General features: G+C 64.2%; 2 protein-coding genes across 2 annotated transcripts; one reads left to right on the top strand and one right to left on the bottom strand.

Annotated features, from left to right (window-relative positions):
• Positions 1-5,308: 5,308 nt before the first annotated feature.
• On the bottom strand, positions 5,309-10,585 carry DDX51 (DEAD-box helicase 51). Its single transcript, XM_027052131.2, has 15 exons — positions 10,258-10,585; positions 10,014-10,165; positions 8,947-9,097; positions 8,487-8,632; positions 8,322-8,393; positions 8,125-8,231; positions 7,859-7,967; positions 7,628-7,773; positions 7,267-7,453; positions 7,074-7,189; positions 6,862-6,978; positions 6,585-6,686; positions 6,418-6,481; positions 6,192-6,326; positions 5,309-5,997 (listed from the first exon to the last, which is right to left on the bottom strand). The coding sequence occupies exons 1-15, from the start codon at positions 10,547-10,549 to the stop codon at positions 5,971-5,973; spliced, it is 1,923 nt and encodes a 640-aa protein (XP_026907932.1). The 5' UTR covers positions 10,550-10,585; the 3' UTR covers positions 5,309-5,970.
• A 55-nt stretch (positions 10,586-10,640) lies between these two features.
• NOC4L (nucleolar complex associated 4 homolog) lies at positions 10,641-15,824 on the top strand. Its single transcript, XM_027052132.2, has 15 exons — positions 10,641-10,831; positions 11,037-11,157; positions 11,842-11,948; positions 12,224-12,331; positions 12,528-12,677; positions 12,750-12,849; positions 12,943-12,977; positions 13,366-13,416; positions 13,519-13,630; positions 13,828-13,888; positions 14,103-14,213; positions 14,311-14,471; positions 14,793-14,875; positions 15,018-15,131; positions 15,211-15,824. Exons 1-15 carry the CDS (start codon positions 10,715-10,717, stop codon positions 15,331-15,333), a joined length of 1,554 nt encoding a protein of 517 aa, XP_026907933.2. The 5' UTR covers positions 10,641-10,714; the 3' UTR covers positions 15,334-15,824.
• Positions 15,825-17,046: the final 1,222 nt, after the last annotated feature.

Genomic DNA, 17,046 nt, shown 5'->3' with positions numbered 1-17,046 from the left:
TGGGCTTGGCTCCCCGGCCCCTGTTCCCTTCTCCCTGCGGCCTCCTCTCTGCTCCGTATTTCTGCTCGGTCCTCTGCCCTATGGCACTTGTGGTCGCATTTAAGCCTGGGAGCAGGGGTGAGGTAGGGAGGGGCGCAGCGGCTTCAGGGGCTCGTGATGATTCTTTGCTACTTGGACAGAAAAGATGTGCTTAGCTTTACCTTCGAGCAGTTAGTTCCTTAATGTGCCCCATGTTCACAATAAGTCCCAATTGCAGAGGTGAGTCTGGTGAGGACAGTCGCTCGAGGCCGGAGCACTTGGTGTGGGGCAGGCGGGGGCGCGCCTGCTGGCCGGGGAGCCAGCACAAATGCACACATCGCATCCCGTACGAGGAGCACGGGAGGCCTGTCCCGGGGACACAGAGAGAGCCCTGCCGCGGCTGTGCAAGTCCAGACGGGATCACCAAGTGCACTCAGGGTAATCTGACCCAGCGCATCTCAGGGTATATAACAACCTTCTTTTTTCTTTTTTTAATATAAACTTTAAAAATTTTTTAATTTTTATTTTTTTAACTTTATTTATTTTGATAGAGAACACTAGTAGGGGGAGGGGCAGATAGAGAATCCCAAGCAGGCTCTGCACAGGTCGGCACAGAGCCCAAGGCGGGGCTCAAACTCACGAACCATGAGACCATGACCTGAGCTGAAGTCGGATGCCCAACTGCGACCTTATTTGCTGTTGGGGGCGAGGGAGCTCTGTGAGTGTGTGCTCGCAGGACTCTACACTGAACACTGTGCGCTCTGCGTGCATTTATGTGCCCTCTCATACACTGACACTGTTTTAAGTATCTGCACACTACGTTTGTAACATTGTAAACAAAGCTAGAAGAAAAGATGTTACCCTCTGGAGGATGCTGTCACGCTGGCGTTACATAGGTGTGATACAACTGTTTTTATCAGCTTTGGGATACTGCTGAGTAGATCTCTTTTGTTAAGATTTCACTATGAGAACACGTGCCTTGAGTAATCTGGGATTTTACCTTCTGAGATTTGTTTCTCGACGGCGCTGAAGTACGACCTTGTCCCTACATCTATGGTGATATTGTAGATACGATCTCTTTGTGTAGAGATACGTATTTCCAATACGTTAATTTTTGCCAAAGGTTTTCTGTGTTTAATACTTTCAAATATTCAAATACTAAAACCTACTCATGATCAAAACATACTTCGAATGATTTCAATTTTTAAAGTTTCCTTGACGGCTGGGACTGTAGTCTGCCTCAGCGAGGGCTCCACGTGTGCTGTGGCTGGGTGTGGCGCTCCTGGCTGGTGGTGTCACGGGGTCCCGAGTGTTCTTGCTGACCGACGGTCACTCTCCCTCCTCTGCCCGCGGGGACAGGGGTGTGGCACCCCTTCAGCAAGCGCGAGGGAAGTGGCTGGCAGTGCATGCGGGGCGGGGACCGACAACAGCACAGGCCGGCCCTGGGAGGCACCCCTCTCCCCCAAGGTCCACGGCACACGGTGGGGGGCGGGCTCCACGATCGTGAGGCTCGCCTGTGTTTGGTTCAGCGACAGCAAGCACAGAGCGTAGGAAGGTTAGGGCTGACGGTCATCATGACGTGCAGGTGACGCCACACGGGGTGTGAAGTCTGCGGTCTGGGAGCGTCCTGCTTTTCGTTGGGGTTTTGGGGTTTCTCGGGAGCCTCTTACAGCAACTAGTTATCCAGAAATTGGCTTACATCTGTCCTGAGAATTTGTAATCTTAAGCAGAAATTGAAAACGCATTAGAAGACTATCCCAGTGCAAACAAATCCCCTTTGTGAAAGTCGGGCGTGTAGTTTGTATTCCATTCTTAGTGAATCCTTCGGGGGTGTTCCAGGAGACTATTCACGAAATGACATTTTGGTAGTGAAGCTAAGGCAAACTCACCTGAAGGAGGCATGAAACGATGACGAGACCCGTTGCGGCGCCTCCTGAGAGAACCTGCCGGAGAAAGCGTCTTGAACGTGGACTCAGTCACACAGGGTGGACCTCGGGCCAGTCCTGCTGTGGAGCCAGGGCTGCGTCCGGGTTGTGCGGCTCCGCTAGAATTGTTCGAGACTGGCTGGGAACGTGGCCCGGGGCTGGGAGGCCAGACGCGCGTGTGCCTCGTGGACTTTGATGAAGAGCGGAATTTGCAGCAGCCAGACAGACATGCTTTATTAAAGGGCTTTAAAGTTCAGTTGAAGGAACAAATTTGAGAAAACACTTAACAGATTTTTCATACGTTTGGGGTTTAGGAAGGTACAAGACAGTCAATGAACTACACGTGAGCTTTGGGTAACAGATCTGGGTAGACCCAAAGAAAATTATTTAAAGACGCAACGTTTAAGAAGGTCCGGCAGCATTTGTGATGCAAACGACCGGTGCAGAGACCCTGGGGCGAAAGGAGGTGCGTGTGCTGGGGGTGTGAGCAGACAGGCTTCTGGAGGAGTCCGCGAGCATTTGGCCTCCTCCATTCTGCAGCATCACAGCTGCCGCTGCTCAAAGCAGGTCCCTGGGACAGTCGCACGGGGCTGGAACACGGCTCCCGTGTCAGTGTCCATGCAGAGGGTACAAACCTCTCAGAGGCACGCCGCCCGGGCCTCACGACCTGCAGAGAGGAGAGCGCCCTGGGACCAGGATGTGACGCGGGGCCGTGTGTACTTCCTGCTGCATCAGGAGTGCCAAGTCATGGCCGAGGACGTTCCCGAAAATCACGTTTGTCTTGTGCGTTGGCTCGTGCGAGGTTGCAGGCTTCAGAGGTGACGGAAGGTAGGGAGGTCTCTCCGCTTCAGTGTCAAGTGTCTCCTGTAGGTTATTTGCTCCTGAAGCAGACATGCAGGGCGTGTTCGGGGCAGAGGCTGAGCCCGGGCTCTGGAGCCTGACGTCTGCCTGTGGTCAAGGCAGAGCTTCTCTGGGCGCCTGGTCCCCAGCGTGCAGCGTCTGGGGGCCTTCACCTCGGCCGGCATCCAGACCCATCGGAGCCCCAGAGACGCCCGGGGCCGGTGGACGGAGCTGGTCTCCCAGGTACTGGGCCCCTGGCATCACCAGCAGCCCCCGAAGCTGCAAACCCGGTGCGGATCCTTAGCCTTTCACAACAGCAAGGCCCCCGGGACAGAGAAGCGTGGGCCCTCGGGGACGTCCCGTGGGAGGGGGAGGCCTGAGCAAGGCGCCTCGTGTCCTGCCCGGCCAGCAGTGTCTGCCAGACCCAGGCACCTGCCGACACGCTCCCGGACTGCGGACCACGGCGCACTGGCTTACGCTGGGGCCTCCGGGCCCTTCAGGCTTCCTGGTGGAGGCAGCCCACGGGGAGAACTTGCCACAAACTCGTCACTACTCAGCTGCAGGTCTTGAGGAGACTTCAGGCCACCTGTGGCCACCAGGTCGCTCATGCTGGGCTGGTATCTATCTGCCTTGTCCCCGTCCCTAAATACCTCGCTGTAGCTGAAACAGCGGAGGACACGTCTCTCTCTGTTTGCACCTCGCCCACTGGCTGTGTGGCCCGCCCAGTCAGGGTGCGGTCACCTGACACCCGCACGCGGCATCAACGCCCGACTGCGGCTGTCACAGGTGCATGTACAGCGTTTCCCGGGGAAGTCTGATGGCCATTCATGTGGCCTTCTAAAGGCCCGGGGACATCCTATGCAGACACAGGTGGAGCTTTCTGGCCTGGGACAGGGACGCGGGTCTGTGTCAGGGGCCGCGGACGTAGAGAGAAGCGGCGGTTACACGGGGCACCGTGTGCAAGTCCACGGGGGAGCGACAGCTGAGAGCCACATCCACACTTCCTGCCGGTCACTCGGTGTCCGTGGCCCCTTGTGTGCCGTGACCGACGGAAGCATACCTCTTCTTAGAGCACGCGTGGCTAAAGACAAAGAAATGCACAAATTTTCGTCCTATTACCGGGAAAGTAACAGGTCCCAGGTTAATCGCAGTGAAACTCATCGCGTCTTGAGATCACACAAACACTTATTTCAGAGATCCAAATGCAGTGTCGAGAAGCTGCTGACCCAGAAACGTGGCCGTGGGTCAGAATGGCATCTCCCCCCGCCCCTTCAGAGGCCTTGGGCGAGGGCGCCACACTGAGGACCCAGTGAGGCTCGAAAACACCCGCTGGACCAGCGCGACGTGGCCCTTTGGTCCTCCATTTGCAGAGTGGGAATGTGTCCACTCACACTCCTTACCCTTAAATACTGTACGTTAGGATTGCACTCGAGGATGAAGTGATTTTTATCTTTCAGTCAGTGGGTCATTTAAAACAGCGAAACAGGCGCCTGGAGGGCTCAGTCGGTTAAGCGTCTGACTCTTGGTTTCGGCTCAGGGCACGATCTCGTGGTTTGTGGGTTTGGGCCCCGTGTTGGGCTCTGTGCCGACAGCGTGGAGCCTGCTTGGGATTCTCTTTCCCCCCCTCCCTCTCTGCTCCTCCCCCACTCGTGCTGTCTCCAAAATCAACAACGCAACTGCACGAAACGGTTGAGAATCCGCTGACAGCCTCCTTCCCGAGTTCTGATGGGAGGTGGCGGTTCCTGTGGAGCCCGGTCCATGCCCAAGCATCATCTGTTGGCCACGTCCGCGTCTCCCGAGCCAAGAGCGTGACTTATGTCCCTTCCCTAGTGCCCGGTCCACCCACCGTTATGTACAGACGAACGTGAAATCGGGCAGTGGGCGCGAGCCTCACTGCGTGAAGGGAGGGACACCCTGCGGGTGGGAGACGAGCCCCCGGGGAGAGGTCTCCTGAGCCAGCCTGGCCTCGTTTCCCTGGAGTCAGGGGTCTGTCTACAAGAAGGCCCAGGAAGAAGCCCCCATCAGCGAGGCTGGTTCCGGCCCATGGGCGGCTCACCCATCCGTCCTCGGGGAAGCGAGAGCCGTCAGGTGATTCGGACCATCGGTCTCGCCACCACACAGGCGGTTCCGGTGCCCGTGGTGGCAGTGCCCCAGGGTGGACGTCGAGCGCCATCCGGCTCCGGCCGTGGGCGAGGCCTCAGCTGGCTCAGCAGGTCCCTGGCGGCAGAGCGAGAACACACGGGGCTCACAGGCCCCTCCTGGCCCTGAGCACCTGCGGCCTGGCATCTCTGGCATCTCTGGCTCGTGGCGGGGGTGCCGTGTGCAGCACGTACAGAGGCGTAAGCTGGTTCTGCGCGGAGAACGCTGGTTTTTGTCTCTAAGGGGTACGGACGCGTTTAGCTGGAGATTCCCAGCTTGAGTGCTTCCTACCCCTGCCACACGCCCCCCGCGGGCAGCCACGCAGCCCAGCCTGTGCTCCGCTTACCCTGCTGATTCCTTCAGGACAAAGGACTACGGCCCGACCCTGGTTTGTAAGGTTGTTTTAATTTCGGCAAACGAACTGTGGAAACAAACCCTTGGCACGGCAGCGGGTCAGCGCTTCTGAAGCAACGGAACGTCGTGGCGCGACGGGCTTACCCCACTCCCGTGTGGTGACTGACGGGAAAGCGCGTGTGGTCTGGTCCACGCCGACGCCACAGGGATGCAGGCACGCCACACTGGGACGGCGCCAGGAGACGTCACACGCCAGCCAGCCCCCGAGCCAGGTGCCAGTGCGGGAAGCAGAGCAACCTGTGTGACGCGGGATGGCGGGCACCGTGGGGACCCAAGTGGCTCGAGGCTACACCCCCGAGGCCGCCCTGCCAGCTCTGGACCGCGGGAACGGTCCTACTAAGCCCTGCTTCCAGAGAGCACCATGCACAGAGGCCACCGAGCCTCCCCCAGACCCTCTACCCCGGGCCCGGAGCCAGCCCTGCTGCAGGGACTGTCCTGGGGCCGGGCACGAGGCGGCAGCGGGAAGGGGGACAAGCGCCCTCTCGGCCAGTTGCTTCCTTGGAAATCCGAGAAATCTGTCTTCTGTTCGCCTACACGGCAGGCGGCGCTCAGGATTTTCCAGAAAGGAGGTGGCTAAGCCCAGCAGGTGGCACGGGGTGGGAAGGGGCTGCTCTGCAGCGTCCTCTGAGCACGTCTAGGCCGCCTTCTGTCTTCGCTCTTCCTGTGGAGGGGAGAGGTAGAGACTCGCACGGTGCCGGCCCCCCGCCCCCGTCCGCGGCCCCGCCCTGGCGCCCCAACCCTGAGACGCAGCACCTCCGGATGCTTGCTCAGGAAGTACGGTTCTGGCCCCGGCCCCCCTTCCCGCTCTCGCACACATTGTCAGATGCGTGTCACAAGAACGCCACGGCCCCTCACCTTGACGGCCTGCTCCAGCTGGGACAAGGCTTCCTCGTAGCGAGGGACCAGCGGCCTCAGGAGCTCGCCGGGGATGTCGTGCCGCGCCAGCTCCGGTGCCCCCGCCTCGGCCAGCATCCGGAGGAACCTCCTCTCCTGCAGGCCAACGACGGGAAGGGGTCTCCGCCTCCCCTCGGCCATCGGCTGAGCCCCTCCCGTCCCCCCAGCAAGCGCCCCGCAGACTCACCTGCACCTTGAGCAGCAGCGTGAAGGCCTGTCCGGTTCTTCCCGCGCGGGCTGTTCTCCCGACCCTAAAACCGAGCACGACCACCTCGAGTGCTGGCCCCCAGGGGTGCCTTGGACGGTGGCTTCTCTCTGGGGCCCTTCCCTCCAAGGCCACGGGACAGGCCTCACCGGTGCACGTAGGTCCGCAGGTACTGGGGGGCGTCGTAGTTGACGACCAGCTGCACACCCTGTACGTCGATGCCTCGAGCCGTGGCGTCTGTGCTGATGAGGCTGCGAAGTGCGAGGGGCTCAGACCCCGCCCGAGGCTGGGAGCCCCTCTCCCTCCGGCCCTGCGGGGGACACCGCCACCGGCTCCAGAGGGGAGCTTCCTTTGGGGAAGTACGCCCCGGACGGCCCGGGCCGGTACCTGCCGTGAGTGTTCGCTCCCCTCCTTCCGGGTACTCACAGCCGGATCTTGCCCTGCTCAAACTGCTTCAAGACCACCTTTCTCTGGCCAGGCCCGCAGCGGGAGGAGAACTCGGCCGCCGTCACACCTCCGAAAGCCTGGACTAGCAGGAAGAGCCTGGGCGGGAGAGGCGGGAGGGAGCCAGGTGGGCAGGGCCCAGAACCCGCCTCCCCTCTGCTCCCCTCTGCCCCCTCCACCCCCTCAGACCTCACCTGTGTGAGTTCTCGCGGGAGTTGGTAAAGCAGAGGACCCTGGAAAAGTTCATCTCCAGGATCAGGTGCAGGATGACCAGTGGCTTCGTGCGGAGGCTACAGGGGACGTAGCAGTGCTGCGGGGACAGCACGGGGTTGGCCCCGCCCCAAGCACCGTCGTGCGCCCCCTCCCCGCCCCGTGCGCCCTGCTCACCGAGAGCCCTGCGGGGAAGGTGTACTTCCCGCCCGAGTCCCCGTCCGCGTCTTTGGGGCCCCCGCGTGCCAGCCCCGTGGAGAAGAGCCGGGGCTGGTGGAGGCCCAGCTGCTGCAGCTTCTCAGGGTTCTGTGTCAGGGTGGCCGAGAAGAGCAGCTTCTGCAGCGGCATCTGAGGGCAGCAGGTGCTGGAAGGGGAGCGGGCGGTGGGCCGGCGACCTTGGCCCGGCCGGCACACCTGCTGAACCTGGCTGCCCGGGACACGCCAAGGCAGAGCAGGTCTGGGAGACCGAGGGGAACCGCGACGGGACCCACGCTCAGGGTGGCCCCACCAAGCTCAGGGCAGAGTTCGCTGCGTGTACCTGGCGGCAGTGGTGGCCCGGAGCTGCCTCCTCTGGAGCAGAGCACAGGGGTCCTTGGCGCTATCGCTCGGGAAGGCCGCCGCCACTACCCGGGGCAGCCAGGACTGGTGCATGCTGTCGATCATCCGGTCGGCCTCGTCGATGACCTAGGAGAAGCAGGACACCTGGAGTCTGGTGGCCGAGGTCGGTGTCGGCTCCGAGCCCGGGCCTCCCTCCAGGCGCCCGACGTACCAGGAAGCGGAGATGCCGGAGGCTGAACCCCGGGGTCTGGTCGATGTGGTCCACCAGGCGGCCAGGGGTGGCCACCACCACATCAGCCAAGCAGCGAAAGCCGTCTGCTCTGTGGAGCGGAGAGCGGCTCAGCAGAAGCCCCCACGCCGACCCCCAACACAGGGGAGACCCGCAGACAGCCAGGCTCTCTGTTCTCACGGGGGCCGGACGGCTACGATGCGGCTGCTCCCTGCTCCCCGCGGGGCCCACGACCCATCAAGACCTACGTCCTCTGAACGAGAGTCTCCTGCTCCTTGACCAGCGATTTCTGCCCAGTGATCAGGGCGACACGGAGAGGAGTGGCGTCCGTGTAGACGTTGAACACTTTGCTCACCTGGGGAAGGAGCGGCCGTCACCGACCTGATACGGAGCGCCACAGTGACAAGGACCCCGAGTCTGACTTCAGAGCGTGGGGTGCACATACCTGCTGGGCCAGCTCCTTGGTGGGCAGCACGACCAAGGCTCGGACCTGGCACACGGCACGACACAGCAGGGCCTGTGGGGTGGGGTGGGGACAGCCACCGGCCTCAGCAGAGCCGGTTCCCTGTCGGCCGAGCCCCCCTCCGAGGACGGCGGTCCTCACACTCACCTGTACCACGGGGATGACGAAGGCCAGGGTCTTCCCGCTGCCCGTTGGGGCAGACACGCAAAGGTCGCTGGGCCGGTAGCCGCCTCTGGCCACCAGAAAGCCGTTAGCTGTGCTCTCCAGGAGAGCGGGAATCACCGCGGCCTGGACTGGACAAGGAGGGACGACAGGCACGTTTGTGCCAGAACCACCAGAATCGGCAAGGCACTGAAGCCCAAAGGAGACTTGTCCCCCATCTATGACTTCCAGGCTGGGCTGTTCTCACTCGAGGACGACACCAGGGCCTCTAGGGACTGCCAGGCCCGGGCGGCCGAAGATGCCCCAATCCCAGACCACGCTTGATGCTGGCGCTGCCCAGGGCCCGTGTTGTCAGCTGCTGTGCCACGGCCTTGCCGCTACGGCTCTGGTGACTCTGGGCGAGGAGGCTCTTGAAGGCACCTCCCCCTCCCCCCACCCCGAGCACCTGGAAAGTAGGAGGAGATGCCATGTGCCCGCAGCTTCTTCTGCATGTCAGGATGGACGGCAGGGATGTCCTCGATAGGCACCGAATCTTCGGTGACGCTCTTTCCGACACAGCTTGGCTCAGCCAACCACGAGGGCAGGAAAGGCTGGACCTACCGTAAAGAGAAAGGGGCCAAACGAAGACTCCAGAGCCCGCGGGGTTAGGGGAACAAGACCAGCGGAAACTAAGGACTCGCGACACTCAAACCGAAGAGGCCACAGCAAGGCAGGCCCCACGAGCCTTCTAACGCGTCTCCCGGCGTCTCCCCACCCCCACGCCACCTCTAAAGGAATTAAGCAATGCACACCAGAAAGTACCTCTCCCCTGAGCAAGGTCACCGGGGGAGCTTCCTCTCACACCCACGGTAACGTCCACACCCTGAGCCTGGCCTGCAAAGCCCTCCGTGACCCACACTCACCTGCCCCCAACCTCCTATTGCTGCCTGAGCCTTAGCCATACAAACCTCGTTTTACGTGCCACAGCTCACTGCTGCCTCAGGGCCATTGCCCTGCTTTCTCCAGTCCACCTTACCCAGGCTGCCCCCTGTCTTCTGATCACAAGTCAAGGTGCACCTCCACACTGACACAAATGCTCCCCCGCGCACCCTGGCAAACCTACCGTTTCCTTCTTGGTAATCACCACCACCCAAGAGCTCTGTAACTTACTAGCTGCTTCTTGAAAGCTTGCACTAAGATAGCTACTCCTTAGACACGCCCACCAACTAAGAGAATATGTTTTAAAACGCTACTGTGATGCAACCCAGAAACCCATTTAAAACGTTTACCTGCAAGTTTCACTCTTAGCTTTACTATAATCACAAACAAAATTCTAAGCTGATGTAGAATTCCAGGCACCAACAAGAAAACTGCAAGACAGACGACTGAAGTCCAAGCCGTTCGCTTGCTGAACAGGTGCGACCCTCGGAGCTACCCCACCAACACGGGCTGGATCCGCGACAGCCGCCCGCCCCCGACTCCCGGCCGAAGCAAAGCCGTGGAAGACTTTCCTTCCCACCCCGGGCCGCTCACCTTTGGCGCCCTGCTTCTCTCAAAGCCCCCGAGCAGAAGGGCGTGGGCGGGAGGTCCCGAAGCCTCTTCGGGGGGCCGTTCTCCCGAGTCCCCCGGCGGCCCCGCGGCCTGGGCGCTCGCGCTGCTCTCCCCGGGCTCCTCCTCGCCGCTCCCTGCGCGGCAGAAGCGGACAGGGGCGGCGCGTCAGCCCCCCACCCCCGCGGACCCGGGACCCCCGTCCCCTCCCGGCCCGGCCCGGCCCCACCTGCGTCCGCGTTCTCGCCGTCCACTTTCCGCCGCTTCCCCCGCGGCGCCTGCGGGCTCCCCGGCGGCCCGCCGCACTCGCGCCTCCGCGCTCTGCGCGGCCGCCGCCGCCGCCGTCCCGCCGCCTCCGAGTTCTGCGCGGCCCCCGCGGGCTCCTGCTGCTGCTTCCGCCGCTGCCGCTCTCGGGCCCGGCACTGCAGCCGCTCCAGCAGCGCGCGCGCCCGGCCGTCCGCCCCGGGCTCCGGCCCGGCCGCCTCGGGGCCCGCGTACCGCGCGACGTGGAAGAGCGCCATGCCGGCCGGCCGCACGCCTCTCGGCCAGACGCGCGGCGATGACGCCAGAGGCGCGGGGCGGGGACGTCGTGCGGGAGGCCTCGGCGCGGGGCGGTGACGTCAGGGGCGCGCCGGACGGTGGCTTGAGAGTCCGTGCGTTCCGCGTGGGGCGGCGGCGGCGGCGGCATGGAGCGGGACCCCAGCCCCGGGGGCGCGCGCCGGGCGCTGGGCCGCCTGCTGGAGGCGGTGCTGGCGAGTCGCCGCGAGGCCAACGCCGTGTTCGACATCCTGGCCGTGCTGCAGGTGGGGGCGCGCGGGGCGCCGGGGCCGGTCCCGGGTCGGAGGCCTGGCAGGGGGCGCGCACGCGGGCCGACGGCGGGATTCCCGGGCGTCTGCTCCCGTCTCGCGGGGCTCCCAGGTCGGGGAGGGGGTGTCCGGTGGGAGGGTAGCGTCGCGGCCCTGAGTGAGGAGGGAGGGCCGGCCCCCTGCGACCTCCGTGTCCCTGCAGTCGGAGGACCCGGAGGAGACCCAGGAAGCGGTGCGCGCGTGCAGCCGCCTATTCGGGGCCCTGCTGGAGCGGGGAGAGCTGTTTGTGGGCCAGCTGCCCTCTGAGGACACGGTCATGGCAGGTGAGCCTCTCGCAGCACGCGCCGGGTCCAGGGCCTCGTCTCTGGAAGGGCTGGAGGGAGACTTTGTCAACACGGGATGACCTCACACGGCCTTACCTTGGGTCAGGGGAAGGGCACAGCCGGGGCTCCCTGTGGGGAGGGACCATTGCGCTCAGGGTTGGGGTGAGAGAGTCTGTATGTGGTCTGTTTAGAGCAAAGGTTGAGCGTGCTGTGCTTTTTCAGGGGTTTTGTTTTGTTTTATTTATTTTGAAAGAGCATGAGTCGGGGGGGGGGGGACTGAGAGAGAGAGACAGAGGGGGAGAGAGGGAATTTTAAGCCGGCTCCACGTTACCAGTGCAGAGCCAGACACGGGGTTTGAACTGATGAATGTTGAGATCACGACCTGAGCTGAAATCAGGAGTTGGGCACTCAATTGACTGAGCCACCAAGCGCCTGTTTGTTTTTTTGGGATCACTTGTAGGATCTGATCCTGTTTAACGTGGGCAGTCGGGGTTACGCGTTCCCACCGCTGGTTGTGTAGGTCTTGGGGTGAAGTGAGGCGAGGAGGGTTTCCCACCCCGCACCAGGTCTGGGGCCACGGTGACCCGTTTCCGTTCACTTGCGGGTGGGGCTGCGCAAAGAGCGGAGGGGGGAGAGCTGCGTCCAGCCTGGTGTGTGTGGTCTGACCACCCTGCTCTGCCTCAGGGTCCCAGGGGGCGACGCGGAAGTACAAGGTGTGGATGAGACACAGGTACCATGGCTGCTGTAACCGCCTGCGGGAGCTTCTGGCCCACCCCTCCTTTGAGGTCAAGGTGAGTCAGGTCGTTGGCCTTGCCTCTACCCTGCGCCTTCCCTGCACCCCCAGCCGCCAGGCTGCGCACACTCAGGCAGGGGTGAGGCCTCAGGCTTCTGCGTGTCCGCGCTTACCTGAGGACGTCTGGTTTTCTGTCTGCTGGTTGTCCTAGCGGCCGGTGTTCTGTGTCCCAGCGCGTGGGGGAGCGTTGTCTTGGGTGTACTGAGACTTAGGTGCCGGGGAGGCGATGTGTGGTCCGGGCACCTCAGCCACTCCCTCGCCCGCTTTCCCCAGGAGCTGGCTCTCAGCACGCTCATGAAGTTCGTACAGCTGGAGGGAGCACATCCCCTGGAGAAACCCAAGTGGGAGGGCAACTACCTGTTCCCTCGCCAGCTTTTCAAGGTGGGGGCACAACGGTGTCGGGGGGGGGGGGCGACAAACCTCTGGGCACAGCCGGGATGGGCCTTCGCTGCAGGTGGCTCTGGGACGAGCTGCTTCTGCCACACCCTTTACCCCGGGGGGCGGGGGAGGCTGTGGGGCGTGGCGGGCACCCTGGGTGGGCCCGCCGAGCTCACCTCCCTGCCCGCCCGGCCCGCAGTCGGTGGTGGAAGGCCTGCTGTCTCCGGAGGAGGACCACTCGCTGCTGGTGTCGCGGTTCCAGGAGTACCTAGAGCACGACGACGTCCGCTACCACACGATGCAGGCGGCCACGGGTGTCGTGGGCCAGGTGGCTGACAGGTACCCCGAGGTGAGCCGGGTCCCGTGTCTGGGGGAGGGGTGCGCAGGGGCTGCGCCCGAGCTGATGCCAGGCTTTCGGCAGGTGCCGCCTGCTTTCTGGAACAACGCCTTCGCGCTGCTGTCTGCCGTGAGCCTCCCTTGCCAGGAGATCAGCTCCTCCGGCTTCTTCGTGAAACACGCTGGTGAGCGTCGGGGGGGGGGGGGGGGCAGGCGGGGGCACCCAGCGAGCCGCCGCCTCTTTCCCGCACGCCCTCTGACCCCTGCCTTCCCTACAGAGCTGTCGCACAAGTGGAAGGTCGCTCATCTGAAGGTGAGACGCTCCGGGGGGCGCGCTGGGGACAGGGCCCTCTCCACGCGTAGGCAGCACGTGTGGGACCCAGAATTTTCCGGCCCAGACAGCCTCGAGGCTCCTTCACGGGGACGGGGGCGGGGTGGAGGCCCCAGGCTCTTAGCGGGCTCCTGGGTGCCGGTGTCGATGCCGCGCGTGGCCCTGGGTGCGCTGCTCCCCGGCTGCTCTGTGGCCGTGTTCTGGGTGCGCGTTTCTTCTCGCTTTGCTGGAACTTCTCCAGTTCTGGGTTTCTAGTTCTTACGCAGGGCGGGAGGGAGGCCGTGAGTGCCATTTCCCCTTCCGGGGTCCGGGGGCTTGGGTGGGGGCCTTGTGTGCGGCCTTGACGGCACCCCCACCCCCTCCCCCGCAGGAGCACAAGAAGGCCTTCCAGCTGATGTGGCTTGGCTTTCTCAAGCACAAGGTACTGGCGGGGTAGGGGGCAGGTCCCCCGGGTCTGGGCTGCTCTGGCCCCGTGGGTCTTGGGGTGAGGCGGGCACACCCACCGCTGCTGCCTCCCCGCCAGCTGCCCCTCAGCCTGTACAAGAAGGTGCTGGTGATTATGCACGACGCCATCCTGCCCCACCTGGCCCAGCCCACCCTCATGATCGACTTCCTTACCCGCGCCTATGACGTGGGTGAGTGCCGGGCTCCCCTCCCAGCCGGCTGGGCTCCCGGAACTGGGGCTGGAGGAGCCGTCGTCAGGGCCTGGTGCATGCCCAAGTCCCCTTCCTGGTGGGACAGAGCCGGGGGCCTCCTGCTCCGTTGAACTCACCGGCAGGGGTGGGGGGGAGCAGGCCTCCTTGGGGCTTCTCAGCCGCACGTTGGTCTGCAGGGGGCGCCATCAGCCTGTTGGCCTTGAACGGACTTTTCATCCTGATTCACAAGCACAACCTGTGAGTGTCGATCTAGGACGCCTGCCTGTGGGTCCAGCCGTGCGCGTCTGCCCCTCCTGGGTCCTCTCCCTGTCCTGGGCTGGGGGTCTGCTGGGCTGCCCTAGGGGAAGGTGGGGCATGACAGGGCCCCTGGGAGGCCATGATCCGTGTTTTCACTCCGTGTCCCCCCCCCCCCCCCCGGCTTGCGTGCCACTCCTCACCCCTGCACTCCCAGCGAGTACCCTGATTTCTACCGGAAACTCTACGGTCTCCTGGACCCGTCTGTCTTCCACGTCAAGTATCGGGCCCGGTTTTTCCACCTGGCCGACCTCTTCCTGTCGTCCTCGTGAGTGCCGGAGAGGGGACTCGGAGGGGCTTAGACTCAGAGCAGGGGCCGGGAGTCTGGGCGACTGGGGGTCACTCACGTTCACCATCCCACCCAGCCATCTGCCCGCCTACCTGGTGGCTGCCTTCGCCAAGCGCTTGTCCCGCCTGGCGCTGACGGCGCCCCCCGAGGCCTTGCTCATGGTGCTGCCCTTCATCTGCAACCTGCTGCGCCGACACCCCGCCTGCCGCGTGCTGGTGCACCGCCCGCTGGGCCCCGGTGAGCGCGTGGGGGGGGGGTGCTTGGGGACCTGGGAGGGGAGTCGGGGGGAGCCTGGGAGGCGTGGGGACCTGGGAGGGGAGTGGGGGAGGCTGAGGGAGTGGGGGGCCCTGGGGGGGGCCAAGGGAGTGGGGGGGTCCTGGGATGGGAGTTGGGGGGGAGCCTGGGGGGGCATGGGGACCTGGGAGGGGAGTTGGGGGGACCTGAGAGGGCTCAGAGACCTGGCAGGGGAGTGATGGGGAACCAGGAGGGTGGGGGGCCTGCCCCCAGCAGCCAGAGCTCAGGAGCAGGCTGTGAAGCAGGGCCCGGGTCTCGCTCTAGAGCTGGATGCCGACCCTTACGATCCTGCAGAGGAGGACCCGGCCAAGAGCCGCGCCCTGGAGAGCTCGCTGTGGGAGCTGCAGGTGAGCTGTGCGTGTCCCCCCCGCCCCCGTCCCCGGCTCCCCCGGGGGCTGCCGTGACCGGACGTGTTCCCACCGTGTGGTGCCATCCGGGTCCCCGGGCTGCCCTGGGGAGAGGGTGGTGACGGCCCATGTGCCTCTCCAGACCCTCCAGCGGCATTACCACCCCGAGGTGTCGCAGGCCGCCAGCGTCATCAACCAGGCGCTGTCGGTGCCTGAGACCAGCATCGCACCCCTGCTGGAGCTCACGGCGTTTGAGGTGAGGGCGCGGGGCTGAGGCCTGGGCGGCTGGGGTGCAGGGGACGTGCGGCGTGGGAACACCTGTCCGTCCCTTGCAGGTGTTCGAGCGAGACCTGAAGAAGAAGAGGGGCCAGGAGTCGGTGCCCCTGGAGTTCCTCCCGGCGCAGGGGCTGCTGGGCCGGCAGGATGATCTCTGCGCCCAGCACTTCACGCTCAGCTGACCCTGAGCGCCCGCTCCCCGCCCCCACCTGTGGTTTTGTAAGAGAGAGATGGGGGTGGGCTGGGGGTGGCGGGGCGGAGTCCGGGGAGCGCTGGCCTGTCTTCTGACTGCTCCGGCGGCCGGGTCTGCAGGCTGGTGGTCACAGTGCCGGCCGTGCACGGAGGGCACCTCGTGTCCACCCGCGGCCCCCCACGCCTGCCCCCCGCCTCTCTCCTCCTCTGGAAGTCTCTGCCTTAGCCGGAGCCCGGGTGGGCGTGGGGCCAGGGTGGGGGTCGGGGACTGCGGCCACACGGGGCTCTGGGTGCACTGGGCGGTGGCTTCTGCCAGCCCTGTGTGACCCCCGGGCCCCTTACGTCCGAGCGTCTGGGCCACACCCCCTCCCTGCTGCAGCTGGACTGTGACCTGGGAGCGACAGTGAGGGTTCTCTGTCCTGGTTAGTCGTGGGCAGCATGGAGCACAAGCCACCTGTTTCCAGTCGAGCTGAGGAGGACCTACCTCTTTGTCCCGTGGTACCCGTGGTCCCAGGTGCACGGTGGGTGTGTCTGCCCCACGAGGGGCAGTTACGGGTGGAGCCACCTGAACCGTCGCGGCCCCGAGTGGCGTGGGTGCTGGCAGCTGCAGGCCGGTCGTTTGCTGTGTTTCCTGGTTCTTTCTTCAAGGCCCTGTTTCTGCCGGGCGAGCTTGGTTCCCCTCCGGCGTGAGTCCGGCTTTCTCTTAAAAAGCATCTTGCTTAGGGAGAGAGTCACGTGAGTGATAGCCGCTCCCGTGGGTTTGGGGGCCTGGCAGAGATGCAGGTGTGGGTGCAGAGCCAGGGACGGGGCGTCCCTGGTTCTGCAGCCTCTTGCCTGAGCCCCCCCTCCCCGCCCCCACGGGAGCACCTGGAGTCACAGCAGGCAGTGGTTTGGCCACTTGGGTCTCTAGGGAGCTGCCCCGGTGGCCCAGGACCCTTGGGTGCCTGGTGGGGACACTGGGTGAGGGGTGAAGGGGTGCTGCTTCTACGTACACCTGTGTGGTTTTAGGGATGCTAGCGCCCCGCCCCCTGGTGGTACCGTCCTGGCCCCATCTCAAGTCCGCTTCTGCCCCCGGGCCTTTGCGCTGCCTTCTCTGCAGCTTTGCTCTCTGCTCCTGCCTGCGGACCCCAAGCCGAGGGAGGCCTCAGGGAAGCCTCTGCCCGGCATCCTGTCTGTCGGTAACAGCTCCGGGCATGCACGTGGGGCGCCGCCTGTTCACGGCCCCGCTGCCGTTGGTGCCCCGTGGACGGTCCCTGCCACCCTTCCCAGAGACCGAGGGAAGCTCGTCATGACCTGGTCCTCGTCTGGCCCCCGGGGCCCGGGACTTACCTGGCACAGAGGAGGGGCGCATACACGTCTGTGGTAGAAGGGCCCGGGGGTCCTGAGCCGCCTGCTTCCGGCAGAGTTTGGCGCGTCCGAGGCCGTCCCGGCCCCAGCTGAGCCCCGGCATGGGGACACCGGGGGGCAGCCCTGGAAGGGCTGAGGCCTCACGCTGATTGAGAGAGATGCCATCCTGCTTTTTAAAGTAAAACTACGGGACTCTTATCAAGCAGGTTTTGTCGATTGTTGCAGCATCGTGTGCTGTCGGTAGCCTTCCTCCTTCCAGCGGGTCCGGGGCTCACCCCTGCACGTCCCGCCCGCGACACCCCCTCACCCCCGTGCCTGGGCAGCTGCGCTTTGTGGTGTTTCTCGACCTGTGGGCC

This window comes from Acinonyx jubatus, chromosome D3 (assembly GCF_027475565.1).
Source record: "Acinonyx jubatus isolate Ajub_Pintada_27869175 chromosome D3, VMU_Ajub_asm_v1.0, whole genome shotgun sequence".
Lineage (NCBI taxonomy): Eukaryota > Metazoa > Chordata > Mammalia > Carnivora > Felidae > Acinonyx > Acinonyx jubatus.
This window is presented reverse-complemented; position numbering and strand designations above follow the sequence as displayed.

What these genes read in the sequence shown, in the direction of transcription:
- NOC4L (XM_027052132.2), top strand. Translation starts at nt 10,715, where the DNA reads ATGGAGCGGGACCCCAGCCCCGGGGGCGCGCGCCGGGCGCTGGGCCGC. An exon ending in GACCTCTTCCTGTCGTCCTC is followed by an intron (nt 14,214 to 14,310) that starts GTGAGTGCCGGA and finishes CATCCCACCCAG; the next exon opens with CCATCTGCCCGCCTACCTGG. An exon ending in TGGAGCTCACGGCGTTTGAG is followed by an intron (nt 15,132 to 15,210) that starts GTGAGGGCGCGG and finishes CGTCCCTTGCAG; the next exon opens with GTGTTCGAGCGAGACCTGAA.
- DDX51 (XM_027052131.2), bottom strand. Translation starts at nt 10,549, where the DNA reads ATGGCGCTCTTCCACGTCGCGCGGTACGCGGGCCCCGAGGCGGCCGGG. An exon ending in CGGCGAGAACGCGGACGCAG is followed by an intron (nt 10,166 to 10,257) that starts GTGGGGCCGGGC and finishes TCTGCCGCGCAG; the next exon opens with GGAGCGGCGAGGAGGAGCCC. An exon ending in CGGGCCACCACTGCCGCCAG is followed by an intron (nt 7,454 to 7,627) that starts GTACACGCAGCG and finishes CTCCCCTTCCAG; the next exon opens with CACCTGCTGCCCTCAGATGC.